Below are 16,085 nucleotides of genomic sequence, written 5' to 3' on the forward strand. Positions count from 1 at the left end.
TGTGTTTAGCCGACTGAGAGCTAAAGTCCAGCTGCCAGTGGAAAAGTAAAAGTCCCTTGTTGCTAGAGCTCGTTGCTAGGGAATGAGTGCACTGGTGTTGACAGGCTGGCAGATTTTTTTTTTTTTTTTTCTGCGGGGCTGCTGTTTGGATTTCACCATTGCATGGTTGTCTTTACCATGGCAGGAGCTAATTGCCCCAAGGTCTTTGGAGAGCTATTTAGATCAGCAAAATGTCACCTTGCCCAGACAGAACATTCTCTGAGAGCCCTCATGAAGTCTCAGTATTTATAGTCAAAATGTCCCTTTGCCAGAGTTATTTCTTTATATGTTTTTTATCAATAAGCCCCCAGTGGGACCCCTCAGCAGCTGAGCTACTGACTTCTGAGAACAGACAAGAAGATGGCATCCTCACATAGTTTACTTCATTCTTATATCAAAACAACTCCCCCCCCTTTTGTCTTTGTCATAAACAAGTAGATGAAAACGAACTTCACTTAAGTTAAGTGGATTTGAAATCATATCAAACCAATACACAAAAAGAATGCCCCGTATGAAAGAATTCATATATGTTAACATCTCATATGCATGCGCAGGTTCATACAACATGCCCAGACAAGTTAAGTCCCAGTTTAGGTTCTAGTTGTAACTTCCACTGAATGAAAAATGTTCAATATAGCCTTGTGTTATTAAAATGGTTATTTTAGGATATATTAGGTTCACGAAATGCTCAGTTAAGTTTAAGGATTAACATATATGATACACTGAGGTAAAACTAGAAAGCTAGTCTTAAATTTGGGTATTTATAGTAAATTAATATTTACTGTCTACTTCAATAAATCTAAAATGCCATTAATTGTAATGGTGCAATAATGTTATTAAGTATCATTACAAAAAAGAAAAGCATCACCATTTAATCTATAACACAATGCTAAGATGCCATCTATTATAAGACAAATTCCAATTTTAATGATATTAAAATGTGAAAAAATGTGCATCTTTGACCCAATCAAATGCAGTGACCTTGGATTTGCTGGTCTCAGATTATTTGTATGTTTCTAGTACCTGAAGGAAGAATCTCCAACTCCTTAATTATTTTATATGGCATAGGATCATTCTCAATTAAATAGGTAAGCATTTAATTTAATCAGTTAATAACCACATCATGAATAACAATCAAGTGATTTATTTTAAAAGCTTTAAGCTTAATAAGTATATAAAAGTGGGTTTATATTATTAATGTGTTATATAATAGAATATTGAACATTTAATACAACAGGGGCTTTTTTTAAATTCAGAAATCTGAAAGTTAATTAAATACTCCTCCTGACACTTAAGGTATACTTTTTCTAATATTGGAATTGGAGTGGAATTAAGACATCAGTGATTCTAGTCCCTTCATTTTTCTGAAGATCACCACAAAGCCCAGAAAGTGAGGTGTGTTTCCTTTACAGAAATAAGGTTAATAGTTAATGACAGCCCAGAAGTAGAGCCTTCTGCTGATGAGATCCCTACCCCTTACCATGGCAGACTGCAGGCAGTCAGACTTGCATTGGACAAGCCCTCCTAAGGCCTCTCAAAGAAAACAAGATCTCCCTCCCTTAGCACAAAGACAATGTGGTCTCTTTGTTGCCATCAATAATGAGGAAGGGAACAAATCCAGTAGGCCCAGACCTTAAAACGTGAGAAAGAATTCCTTCCTCTTATTTTTTTTTTAAATCATGACCCTACTAGGAGATTACTGTTATCTACCAGTTGAGGGGGGTGGGGATGAGATGGGACTGTTCAAGATGGTGAATCTGTCGATCTACTTTATACAGCAGCCTTCCTTCTTCCACAGCACATCACGAGGAAGAACCAATCTGACGGAGCCATTGCAAAGCAGGAGACATAACAAGAGTCAGGGTTCGAACTTCAATCCCTACTCTCTACTTCCAAAACCTATGGTTCATGAGCACTTATAGAAAGGAAGTTTGGCCATTCCATAGGAACAGCAAAGAAACTAAAAGAAATTTGGTGATGTTTGTTTCACCTTCCGGACAGAGAGGAAAGAAAATTTTGAGGCTGTCTTGAAACATTTCCCTCTCTCTCCTTTTGTACCTCAAACTCAGTTTAGACTAGTCTGGCAGCATGAGCCACCTTCCAGCCCCCACCCCCCCCAGCCTCTGCCCTCTGTCCTGGGGTCAGTTGATTTCACAGAAGGAGGAGATGCCAACAAGAGAACAAACTAGCAGCAGACTTCTGGCTTTCCCTCTTTCTTAAAGCAATATTAACAATTTTAAAAGGAAATTTCAGGGGCACCCGGGGGGCTCAGGCAGTTAAGCGTCAGACTTCTGCTCAGGTCATGATCTCACAGTTCATGGGTTCCAGCCCTGAGTAAGGCTTGGTGCTGACAGTGCAAGCCTGCTTGGGATTCTCTCTCTCTCACTCTCTTTCTCTGCCCCTCCCCCTGCCTGCACTTTCTCTCTCAAAATAAATAAGCTTTAAAAAAATAAAAATGAAAAGAGAAATTTAGAGGATAGAAAGGGAAAAGATGAGATCACCCGCAACAGACTGACTTTTTTTCCTTCTTTTTAAATAGCTCTGTCTTGAACAGCAAAATGCTGGGTTACTGAGTTCACTGATTCATAAAGAATACCCTTTCTATGACACAGCGCCTGGCACACCACAGGTGATTATTAAACATTTATCGAATGTTTATGATGGTACTCAATTGTTTCTCATACATATTTTCTCATTTAATGTATTCCCCTCAACAACTCTGTGAAGCACTACCATTCCTATATCAGAAATAAGGAAACAGGGGGCATAGAAAACTTCATGAAACTGTTTGAAACACCTACACCTGACAATATCAGGTTACTCTTCACAAAGCTCTATTAAAAAATTGGGTCAATATGTTTTTTCTCAGGTTTGCAATGGAAGGAAGAAACAAAAAAAAATGTCCAGTCATATCTAAATTACAAATCCTGTACCTAAAATCAAAATTTCAAATGCATAGACTTCTCATCAAATACAATCCATTCTAAATAGGCTTTACCCTGGGCTTCTCCAAAAACAGTAAGCTCAGTAATGTCATCCAAATTTGTAATGACTAAAAATGAGCCTATTTCATTGGGTGTATGAGAAGGTGAATAAATTATGCTGTTTTTCCTCTCCCAATTTCCACAATTGAAATAGGCAGGAGAGCACAGCAAATAAGACATAAAAATATTACCCTCATGATGGATGTGGCATAAATGTGTGGCGAACATAGTCTTCCTAAAAGCCAGTATCAGAATTGGATTGATTCTCGCGGCTTCTGCCCCACCCCCACTCCCTGATATGGGTGGGGAGGGGCAAAGGGGAGCAGAATCTGCCATGGTTGGGCTCCTCCGCTCATGGCACGGAGAACAGAATGAAGAGCTCTCAGCAAGCAGGCAAACCCCAAAGACAAAGGAAAAGAGGATGTTGATGAGCAAAGCCTCCTCTGAGGGGATGGCAAGAAGACAGGAGCAACATGCTGATTATTTGATTATTGCCCCTCCTGGTGGAACCTTGAAGTCTGAGAAAGGAGGTATCAATACACACACACACACACACACACACACACACACACACACACACACACGATACATGCTATGTGACTGGGCTGTGATATGGTCCAAGCTCTTCATTTGGAACGTGTTGTGCTTCAGGCACTTCACTGTGTGATCATTTTATTCATAACAATCAGTAGGAATGAAAAGTGAAATGACAGAGTCCTGCCGTGGGTAAAGTCGACGTTTTAAGAGGGGAACACTTGTCACTTGCATTAGATGTATAAGACAGACAAATATATGCATAGATATGCAAAATTAGGTAGACAGAAAAAAGAAAATGCTCACCAGTAGCTTGGGATTTAATGAACTAATAGCTAATGGTTAAATTACATCTGGGAACAAAGAAAAGCCACAAGCTGACTCACTCCGCTGCAGCAATGACTCTGCAGGTGGGGAGCCCACACGTTCAGGTAGGAAGAGGAGGGAGGAGGCCAGAAAAGCGGCGGGGGTGAGGATGAAGCAGCTTCGTTGTTTGACAGTAACACCTCCTTTTAAAATGGTACCGAAAGAGGAGAGGGGAGAAGTCAAAATTGAAAATGACTTAGTTGTCCCACAAAGGCTTTCCTTCTCTCCTCCCGCTGTGGGGAATTAAGCGCAGTCGCAGTCCTCCGGTGAGGACTGCAAACCGGAGGGGGCACCGTGAGCCATCGCTGTGGGGGCCGTGGTTGTAGGAGTCCGATTCTGCAGTTTGGAATCCCCACTCCCCAGGGCTAGTCGTAAGGCCTATCAGAACTTCATCATGAAATACTGGATAGATCACTTCTGTTGTTTCTTAGTTCCTGACCTATCAAATTAAGTATTTAAATTTGCAGTTTTGGCCTCCCAGTAACTCCTAAAGTACTTGCAACGCTCCTCACTGATCACTAGAGATACCTGGACCGGCAGCTAGGCAGCTAATGTTTCCCACTGTCACTTTGCAGCAAAAGCAAAGTGGAACTCCAGCCCTGGGTTGATGCCACTGCTTTAACTGAAGCTCTTCACTTGAAATGAGGTGCAAAGCACTGTATCTATATAGATATATTTATATTTATAGAAAGCTTATACATATATGCAATATATATACATACACACTGTGTGTGTGTGTGTGTGTGTGTGTGTGTGTGTGTGTGTGGCACAATGAAGAACAAAGTACATACAGCCCCTCACGTCATGGTGCATACAGGACCCTTCTTACTTTCATCTATCCAGATCTCACTCATTCTTCTTTTTTTCCTTTTTCTTTTTTCTTTCTTTCTTTTTTATTTAATGTTTATTTTTGACAAAGAGAGAGGCAGCATGAGCATGGTAGGGGCAGAGAGAGAGGGAGACACAGAATCCAAAGCAGGCTCCAGGCTCCGAGCTGTCAGCACAGAGCCCGATGCGGGGCTTGAACCCGCAAACCGAGAGATCGTGACCTGAGCCGAAGTCAGACATTCAACCAACTGAGCCACCCAGGCGCCCCTTTATTTTTTAAATTTAAATCCAAGTTAGTTAACATATAGTGTCATATTGGTTTCAGGAGTAGAATTTAGTGATTCATCACTTATATACATCACCCAGCGTTCATCCCAACAAGTGCCCTCCTTAATGCCCATCACCCATTTAGTCCATCCGCCCACCACCCAACACCCCTCCAGCAACCCTCAGTTTGTTATCTGTATTTAAGATTCTCTTTATGGTTTGTCTCCCTCTCTGTTTTTATCTTATTTTTGCTTCCCTTTCCCTATGTTCATCTGTTTTGTTTCTTAAATTCCACACATGAGCAGATCTCACTCATTTTTTTAACATTTATTTATTATTGAGAGACAGAGAGAGCTAGAGCATGAGCATGGGAGGCGTAGAGAGAGGGGGAGACACAGAATCTGAAGCAAGCTCCAGACTCCAAGCTGTCAGCACAGAGCCTGATGCGGGGCTCGAACTCACAAACTGTGAGATCATGACTCGAGCCAAAGTCAGACGCTTAACCGACTGAGCCACCCAGATCTCACTCATTCTTAAAGGTCCTCACTGGAACCATCCCCAAGCCACTGAATTGCACACACCTCTCCTTCCTTTGATCTCCAAATAATCAACTGTCTTTACTCTCTACACTCCACCTATTCCAAGTTCTTGAACCAAACCATCTAAAGGACCCAGGCCTCTCAGAAGCAAAACATCCATAAATAAATACTGGAACCTGAATGATCCTTCTTCTTGACTGTCAGTATTTCACCTGGTATAATTAACCTATAATTTATAGTGTCCATAAATGCCTTCAGAGAGGAGAGAGATCTATGAATCACCAAAAATTATATGCAAAATTGTGTGTGTGTGCTGTTTCTGGAAGAAGCTTGAAAAGCTTTCATGGAATTCCCAAAGGGATACTGAAGCCAAAAAAGTTAAGCTCCTCTGTTTTGCTAGGTGTTAAGCAATTATGTCACCTTTTCAGTCTTACAATGAGCCTGGGCATCCGTTTTACTTCAGCTCTAATTTCTAATAACAAAAACATGTCATTTCCAGAAATACATATTTTTTTCTTTTTAAGTGCTATTAAAAAATTTAAATGTTAAGTCCAATGGAGATTATGATAAAGATTTTTACCTATTGTAATATGTAAATTGTCCGAGGGCTTATGCCAGCTTGCTATCATTTTACACTAGACCATGAAGCAGAAACTTATGCACCTAAATAGAATTAGTGGTAATTAATTCTTACTGGTTACAATGAGAATCATAACCAGTAGCCTAAAAATGATGCTGAAAATTATTGAAATATGTGTCTAACAGAACTGCCTTGTCACTCTCCATTTCTGTCATTTGATACCTAACATTGCATTAAGACCACCAGGAAAACACTTCAAATTTCCAGAAAAAGATGGACCAAAAAAGTCAAATTCTCAATCTTACAGCTGAACATTCCTAAATATCTTTTATGCTCTAGTTGGCTTTTGGTGTAACAGAAACAGCTGCAGCAGCTGTACACATTTGGGGAGGGGGCTTCAATAAATATTTAAAACAATGAATAAGTACTTGACCTCTTTGATCACAGCTGTAAAAACCTAGGTAGAGAAGAAGAGGGGGAAAAAAAACCTTCAGTTTTTTTATTGTCTTTTGAGCATTTTCTATTTTGTGTGTAATCAGAATGTGTAGGGAGAAATAATATATTTGGAAAGTTAAATAAGATTGTTGTAATCCCAATCCTTCCAGGAGAAAAGATGCATACAGTTTTAAAAAGAGAGGAAATGGGGCCCTTGGGTGGCTCAGTCTGTTAAGCTAAAACATCTGATTCTTGATTTCGACTAGGTCATGATCTCACAGTTCGTGAGTTCAAAGCCCCTCATCGGGCTCTGTGCTGATGGCTCAGAACCTGGAGCCTGCTTCGGACTCTGTGTCTCCCTCTCTTTCTGTTCCTCCTCCACTTATGCTCTCTCTCTGTCTCTCTCTCTTTAAAAAATAAATAAATATTTTAAAAAAAATTAAAGAAAGAGGAAATGATTCTAAAATCAAACTTCCGAAGAAAAATACTGCAGAAAAAGTGTATAATAATAGTAATAATAATAGTTCACAATTCTTAAATAAGAGGTGTTACATAAATTAAAAACTTGGATGTAACAAACACTTCCATGTAAATCCTTATGGCACTCCTTTCATATCAGCACATGACTGTCGCTGTTCTCCTTGCACAGATGAAATAGAATGAGAAGGAATATGCCCAAGATGGACAGAGAGCAGATGAAGGACAGAAGGAAGAGTAGAGCCAAGGGATAAATACACATTCACTTCACACAGAAATTGGTGCAAATTCCCTCAGAAACATAAAATGCCATAATAATAGATGTCTTGCAAGGTGAAAACTATTAAGGAAAACCAGTGAAAATTTTCACATTACAATCTTAAAAACTTTAAACTAAGAATGAAGATAGCCCCTTAGATTTTGTAGTCCGAAGTACTATAAAACATCATTACAGTCAAAAACCCAAACACTGAAACAGATCTTAAAATTAAGGCTAGACTAACATATTAACATACCCAAATATGACAATGCAGTGAAATACACAGCATTCATAATTAGAAATGGAGAAAGTAACCTTCTTCAGTTTTTACACTTTATGACCTCTGGATTTGTTTACATTTTAAAATCCTCATTTCCTGTGTGATCACTAGGTAGTCCATATTAATTTGCAGTGTTCCCTAAATGAAGTACAGTGCAATTCAGGAATAAGACATCAGGTTAATCCTTAGCTGCTCTCACCACATCATGGGTTCCAAAAAGATCTGCTACATGACAGAAGTTCAGTGAAAGAGGTGTTTAAATAGACTAACCCACTGAACTTATGCACTAATTCCATTAAAGAAAGGAGGTGAAAGGCTCATTTTCTCTTCCTTTTTCCGGCCATTTATTTTTATGGCTACATCAATTGTGCACATCAGGACTTATAAAGCACAGTAAAAAGAGTGTCAGTCATAAGCATACAGGGAGCAGAGGTTTAAAGGTAATATCGGAGAAGCGAAACCAAAAGGTGAAGTTGAGAATTACAGACTCAGTGCAACCTTATATAATATATTATCAGGGAGAGCCAAGTATAACAGAAAGAACTGGAGGAAGATGACAGGGAGGAGAGATTACATAAAATACTAATGTGCCCCCAGGGTTCTGGAACTAAATGGTGAAGGGTATGTCTAGATAAGCTAGAGAGAGTTCATTGTAAATTTGGAGTTCAGAGTATAAGATGACATGAATATAGAGATAAGAGCCTAAGTACCCAAGTCGATGACAAACGCATTTGTAGGCATTTTCACAGGAGCTTGGAGAATACACTGATTACCTGTGGTACCCCAGAGGCCTGAAAGAAATAATATGTAGTAGAGGGGGGAAGTATGCTGGATACCTTAGTCACCTGTAGGATCAGTGTCATTAACAGCTGTCCTATTACCATCATTATGGGGCTCTCTCTCTTATTCATGCCATAGCGGTTTCCATGTTCATAATTATTTCCATCTATCTGATCTCAATTTACCTCTCCTGCCATTTAACTCCTTCAGGTCTTTGAGGAAGCAACTATTAAATCCCTGTCCCAAAATTGCTAAAGTGATCCTTCAGGAACTGAGAAAAGTTATCATAGATCCCCTTTATGAGACAAGCAATGTGTTCTGTAGCCCCCAGTAGAAATAGGCTCGGGAGTGACCTAATGTACCTTGACAGTGTACCTTGACACGTACATTCACTCATTCACTGAATAAAGATCTACTGAGCACCAAACACATGTTAGGCTTTGTGACACTGAGGATACAGAGTTTAAAAAGTAAGTCTCTCTCCTCAAGGAGCTCATGGTCTGGGGGAGAGAGAGGCACACCAACAGTAGCAATACAATATGTCAACTTCTGCTAGGTTGGGGGCCCAGAACATGCCAGAGGGAGAGGGTAAGATGAAGGTAAGAGAGGTAAGATGACAGGGAGAATCAGAGTTGGCAAGACAAGGAAAGTATTCCCTGGATGTCCCCTAAAGGATGAGCAGAAGTTTGCCTGGGTGATAAATAGATGGGGGACATTCTAGAAAGAAACCACACAACTTCAGTTGTAATGAGAAAGTAAATTATTATTACCAAATTTTATTTAAGGGAAATTATCATTCTATTATTTCTTCAGAGGTATTCATCTTATTCTTTTGGCAGCTAGTTTCATACTCTAGCTTCTAAAGTATCATCGTGAACATTTACTGACACCACAGAGTGGAAGTGGCCCTCTTGCTCCAGGTTGTCCTACCAATGTCATTGAGCTTCCTTACTTCTTCAGCTGACAGTCTGGCATCGCTGCCTCAAGATTCTGCCTGCCTTATAAACACTATATCTTTGCTTTCCTCTCCATCCCTGCCTTGCTTAAGTGCAATGGCTTTAATGCCAATTTCATTCTCTTCCATTCCCAATGGCTAGAAAGGAAAGAGAAGTAGAATAAGAAGATGACTTCACTTTGGGGTCCTTCATAACAACTTGTGTAGCACCAGATTTGAGCTCTCTAATGAACCCATTCTTATCCTCTTGGGTCAGCCACTCTGTTCAAATTTGAAAGACCTTCTTGGTTTCTGTTTCATCAATCTGTCATCTTACTTGGCACATGACAGGTGATATGCAGGTGGAAAGGCTCAAATTCCTATAAGCTTGGCCCTCAAATTTTGTGAGGAAAGTATTTTATTTATATATTTTTTTATTATCACCATCACTAAAGGTACATGAATAAGGGTATGTGACTATAGGTGAAACATAAAGGTTACAAATCATGTCTAATTGTTGGCAGAAAGCTAGAATTCTACCCCATTTTTCCTACTTAAGAAAGCATATTAAAAACATGTCAATTAAGGTAATTTTATATTATATTTATATTATATAGACTCAGATAATCTTGACTCTACCATAATTAATTTATAGCTTACTTATTCAAAAACACCAGAATTTTAAATATTAATAATACCATCTATTATTAGAGTCATCTCTCCAATGGTTATCCAATGCCAGTCTGCCTGACACTGTAGCTGGTTGTCTGAGCTATACTAGGAGACAGAATGCTGGTCTGTCTGGTCTAGTTTGCTGCATTCTGGTATCCTTCTAATCCACATGCTTTATCTGCATGGTATACTTAATGGTGAATAGCACATGCTTGGTCATACAGATGGTGGAGTGGCCTCTTGATTTAATGAGCGAAATGAAAGGTCGAGTAAGAGATTGAGAGAGAGAGCAGAGCCAAAGTTTAAAACTCTTAACCATTTCCTACTGTCATTTGAAAAAAGAAGAGTGAAAAGGAGGTGGTTAGAGAGGGGGAGGAAAAGGATTTACAAATATTGAGCACTTTAATTCTCAAAACCAGTCTATGAAATAGGTGCTGTTACTATCCCATTGCGTATGCTTGTGACAGGCTGGTAACTTAACTAAGAGTACAGGTCTAGTAAATAGGACAGACTTGACCTCTAACCTTTCTAGTCCCAAATACCACTCCAGCAAAAGCCTGTCCCCTGGATGACATTTTTCCTTTATAGGTGTCCACCACTTGGCTCCAGTCTACCAGGCTTATTTTATTCCTAAATGTCTCCATATCTCTGGAAGGAACCCAGAGAAAAGGAGTCAGCTCATTTCTCATTTTTCATTCACTTTCTGACTGCTCTCACAACTTCACCCAAATCAATAGGCTTATGTCCTCTCCACTATAGCTTTTCACTGCTCAGTAAGACCCAATTGGCTGGAGGCTCCTTTCATTAACATTAATAAGTAAGTAATTAGAACCTCAAATAGATTTCTGTTCGTATCAAATCTATGAATTTTTTTATAAAGATAATCAGTAGGTATAATAAATATTTTTGGTTGAAAATTTTAGTCTATTGTTCTTTATTATAGTTGTTAGACTATTATTACAATAAGTCAAGAAAAACCTGTAAATGTTCATTTTTTACTTACTTAAATTAGAGATAGTTCAATTTCTGGGGCGTCTGGGTGGCTCAGTCAGGTGAGTGTCTGCCTTTGGCCCAGGTCACAATCCTGTCCTGCGTTTCGTGGGTTTGAGCCCCACGTGGGGCTCTGTGCTGACCAGCTCAGAGACTGAAGCCTGCTTCAGATTCTGTGTCTCCCTCTCTCTCTGCCCCTCCCCCACTCTGTCTCTCAAAAATAAACATTAAAAAAATTTTTAAAGAGATAGTTCAATTTCTAAAGCCTTTACAAATTTCTGCTTCAAGTAGCTTTGATAATACAATACCAACTAAATCTTTAGTGTTTTCATACTGCTAAACAAATAAAAATTTAATCAAAATGTCTTCTATAACTATGTAGTGCAATTTTTCTAAAAAAAGGAAATGTCCATCTCTTTCTGAGTTACAAATACATATGTTTATCATGATTATGTGGTGGCAGAGGTTCTAGACTCTAGAACTAAAATGTAAGGATTTAAAATTTGATGTTACCCATTTTTTAACAGAAAGGAAAATTACTTGATTTCTCTGCACTTCAGTTAAATAAACTAATATATAAAACAGTGTCTGGTATGCACCCAATAAGACTTGGCTGTTATTAACCTAGAGGGAGTATTTGCTACAAGCAATCCTTCTGAATTTAATTGGGAATTATTGTAAAGTAACAATACGTAATCTACAAATTTCCTCCGAATGTAATGAAATTTTAATACTAAATTTAACAGTGAGGATGATATAACAGTATACTCTGGAGATATTTAATTAAACATTCTTTGTTTCAATCTTGAAGCTTTCTTTTAGTATTCTGAGCCCAGTTTTTTGGTTGTTTTTTTTTTCTTTCCAGTCTCAAATATTTTCATTGGCCTTTTGAAAACTTCATAGGCACTAAGCAAGGAAGGTGTCTGTAGAGCTTGATGGATAGAATGGCCTTGGCCAAGGTAAATAGGACAGCTTTGAATCCTACCTTTTTGGGCTCCAAATACCATTTCTGTGACAGTCTGCTTCCAAGAGAACATTTTTCCTCAGCAAGAGTTTGGAAAGGTTTCTAGAAGTTTTAGTAAGGTTACTAAACAGGGATTCAAAGATAAGATGTAAAGCAATATCCCAGATACCACATGACGGCCAAAATTCTTAAATTACTTTTGCCTGAATTCAGAGTTTACAACAAAATCTAGGTCAAAGCTGGTCTTGCAATTAGGCATAGATAGGAGAAAGAGGGATTTATTAAGAGGGTTAGAACTGAGACTGATCCAAGAAGGAATATCCTCTTCAGTAGAGTGAGACTGTACCATAAGGAAAATGGTTGTCACGTCATTTTAATTCCAGAACATTATTCCTATGTGACCAAAGAATAAAATGAAGTTTTTACCTCAATATATAAAATAGACAAAATATTTACTCTTTCAAAAGGTTTGGATTTCAAGAACCATTATTTAGAAAAATCTACAAAGAGTAGTGTATAATGTTATTTTAAAATTCTAAGGAGTTCTCAAAGTGAGCCATACATAGGACTGACCATGCAAAAATATTTCGAAAGTAATATGAAAACACTTTTGCCTTTTTCATTGTGTTGACATTTGCATTTTGCAAATCACATTGCAAAAGCAATGGTGTGTAAAACTGTCAATGCCTTAGCACAAACCAAAGCAGCAGTCCCAAACTGTGCCAGTAGTGACTGTATTTTTTGCCTCCACTCAATCAAAGAATATAACTCTAGAATGTCCTTGATGAAGCAGTAAAAAATTTAATTTTATTAAATCTCAACCCTTCAGTATGTTTTTTTAGTATCATGTGTGATGGTGTGATGTAATGGGAAGTACACATAAAGCACTTCTGCTGCTTACCAACGTATAATAGCTGTCTCTAGGGGTGCCTGGGTAGGGCAGGTGGTGAAGTATCTGACTCATGATCTTTGCTTAGATCATACTCTCACAGTTCGTGAGTTCAAGACCCACATCAGGCTCTTCGCTGATGGTGTGGTGCCTGCTTTGGATTCTGTTTCTCCTTTTCTCTTTCTCTCCCCCACTTGTGCTCTCTCTCTCTCTCTCTCTCTCAAAATCAAAAATAAACTTAAAAAAATAGTTGTCTCCAAGAAAAGTACTGATTTGAGTTACAAACTGAACTAGCTGTTTTTGTTTTTTTCATGGAACACCATTTTTACTTGAAAGAAAACCTGACAGCAAACTATGGTATTCATATTTGGGTATTTGGCAAGCATTTTTGCAAAAAAAAAAAAAAAAAAAGGCAGGGGAAGATGTAGGGAGCCTGTGACTTCAGGAAAAACAATCAATAAGTTTAATAAATTTCAAGCTTTTCAAGCTAGTATTAGAATTTTGGAAAGTCTTAACTGCCACTATGAGCTTGGCCCCTTCCCAATACTTAAAGACGTTGCTGGCAATATTGGTGATAATATTAATGAATATGATGTTTTGATATTATATAACAAAATTAGTTACCATTTGGAAGATCTGCATAATTCAGTAAGTCATTATTTTCCAAATAACAATGCATGGTATTACACATACATTCACAATGGAAGACAGGCCAATGAATTTTAATGTAACAGTATTGCCATACACATGGCAACTAACTTCTAAACAACTATCATTTATCAAATTTTGGCAGAGTAGCAACGAATAAAATCTTCAATTATTTGAAAAGGCTATTAAAATACTTTCTCTTTGGGGCACCTGGGTGGCTTAGTCGGTTAAGCCTCCGACTTCAGCTCAGGTCATGATCTCATGGCCACTGAGTTCTAACCCCACATCGGGCTCTGTGCTGACAGCTAGGAGCATGGAGCCTGCTTCGGATTCTGTGTCTCCCTCTCTCTCTGCTCCTTCCCCGCTCGCTCTCGGTCTCTCAAAAATGAATAAATGTTAAAAAAAAATACTTTCTCTTTTCCACTTACATATCTCTGTGAGGACATATTTTCTTCATATCCTTCAAACAAAACAACATATCACAGCAGAAATATTGCAGAAGCAGATATGAGAATCTAGGTGTCTTCCATTAACCCAGGAATTTAAAACATTTGCAAATATGTAAACAATGACATCCACTTCTTTTCTTTTGGAAAATATAATTATTTTTCATTAAAATGTGTCATTTGTTTTAAGATTTAATGAGTTTAACTGCTTTTTTATTTTAATAAGTTGACATCTTAAGTCTTCCTTAGTTTTAATTTCTAAGATGGAATATCATTTGACATAAGCTACATAAAAAAAGGCATTCCTCAATTCTTGCAAGTGAAAAGTGTCCTGTGACCAAAACTTTTGAGAATCACTGCCCTATGGTTAAATGTATTCTAAGCCAGTAACCATTGTGACATCAGCACCAGGTCAATGATTACCAAATGAAAGATTCCATGCAGCTGACCATTACTTCACAGAGCTCTCCAGTTGGATATCCCCATAAGAAGCTAACAACCTAAGAGTGCCTACTATTGCCCCTGATGTTCTCCATAGGGCTTTCTATGATGTTACGAGGAAACAAATAGTACAACAAATAGTTGGACATCCAACAAACAGTAAGAAAAAGGCCATTTCATTCTGATACTGCTTCTTTTGACTGTGGTCAGGTTTTCTACTCTGGTTTTATTATTAAAGATGTACAAACTTTAAACCAAAAGGGTAAAAGCTGCTGCTGGGCAGATGTGGACTTCAAATCACTCCAAGATCCGACAAGCTCTTAAAAATGTTTACCATAAATGTAAGAACCACCCAGATTCAATTAGACATCCAACTATGACTTCCTATGATTGTGATCAAGATGACATGAGTACTGATGAAGAAATGAATCTTACAGTAATGCTCCAAGATATTAAAACTGCCCAAATTGAACTCCTCAGCCAAATGACTGACATTCTCAGTGTGGTATCCAAAATGCAGGAAAATACTGACTTTTATCAGAAGCAGATGGAGATACTGGAAACCAGAATGAATATTAATGAAGACAAACAATGTACAGTAACTAAAGATATCTTCTCTACGAAGAAACACATTGATGCTTTAAAGAAGAAGGTAACAGAACTGGAAAGCCAGAATTGTTGCTCCAGCATACATTGTTTAGAAGTTCTGGAAGGAGAACTTCTGGGTAAAGAGATCATAGAACAGCTTCACAAACTCATACAACCAGAAACTTTGAAGAACACATTGGCTTCTACACACGACAGAATCTCTTCAGCAGAACCAGAAAAAGTGCCCAGTTGTCCTGAGCCCACTGATCATCTTGAGAAGAAAACAATTTCCTCCAAAACTAAAACTCTGAAAAAAAGTAATGACCAAAATGCATTAAGAAGCCTTAGAAAAGCAAAGTCAAATATTTATATTTATCCAGACTTTAGTACATGGATCAAGCTAACTTTTGTCCATGAAGGCAGGTGGAGATTTTTCCTCAAAGCTACCAAGTTACAGGAATTCATCCAGGGGCTTCTTTCTAGGCCAACCATCCCTCCTGAGGAACCACAACTCATAACCCAGAGATATTGTCCCTTCACTGGGCCTATTGCGAGTTTGACGGCATTCTGTCTCTCTGTTTTCAACTATGTTTATTGTCTTTTTGGTTTCTCAAAAGAGGAAGTAACTCGACTATAGAGTCATTTTCTGCTTTGTTTGGCACAAAATAAATGTAACTTGGTTGTTCCAAGCATTGACACATCTTTGCAGCGGTTGTGAACTCCTTGGCAGTTTGTTCACTGTAGGCTTACGGCCTATGAAGTTTTTATGTGTCTCAGGCAAGATATATCATCCCATTGGACAATTGTGATGTATTTTCTGTCAGTGTTCTTGTTTTCTCACAGGCAAGTCATGAGGACTCACCCAGTGCCTGTGTTATAGATCATTGGAAGGAAAGAATAAAGAAGTCAAGGGAATAAAGAGCACATTTGGTAGTCCCCACATCAGTTTTCTATGTCCTCTTGTCTTAGTGGCCTTTGTAGATAAGATCTGTAATACCAGAGACAGACTCCACTAACAAAATTTTAAACAGCATGCAATGGAAAAGATAGCCACTATCAAAGCTACTAAAGTTAGAATTATAAAAATAAAGGGCACTGAAAGAACAAGTTACTGCCAGGAAAATATTCATTGCAAAAATGGTATT

The 16,085-nt window shown here is 38.3% G+C and overlaps 1 protein-coding gene across 1 annotated transcript; it reads left to right on the plus strand.

Annotated features, from left to right (window-relative positions):
* The first annotated feature begins 14,590 nt into the window (after positions 1-14,590).
* Positions 14,591-15,880, plus strand: CCDC54 (coiled-coil domain containing 54). Its single transcript, XM_042955397.1, is given in 1 exon segment — positions 14,591-15,880. A coding segment is annotated over 1 exon segment (987 nt). The 3' UTR covers positions 15,578-15,880.
* The last annotated feature ends 205 nt before the right edge of the window (positions 15,881-16,085 follow it).

Source organism: Panthera leo, chromosome C2, assembly GCF_018350215.1.
Source record: "Panthera leo isolate Ple1 chromosome C2, P.leo_Ple1_pat1.1, whole genome shotgun sequence".
Taxonomy (NCBI): Eukaryota; Metazoa; Chordata; class Mammalia; order Carnivora; family Felidae; genus Panthera; species Panthera leo.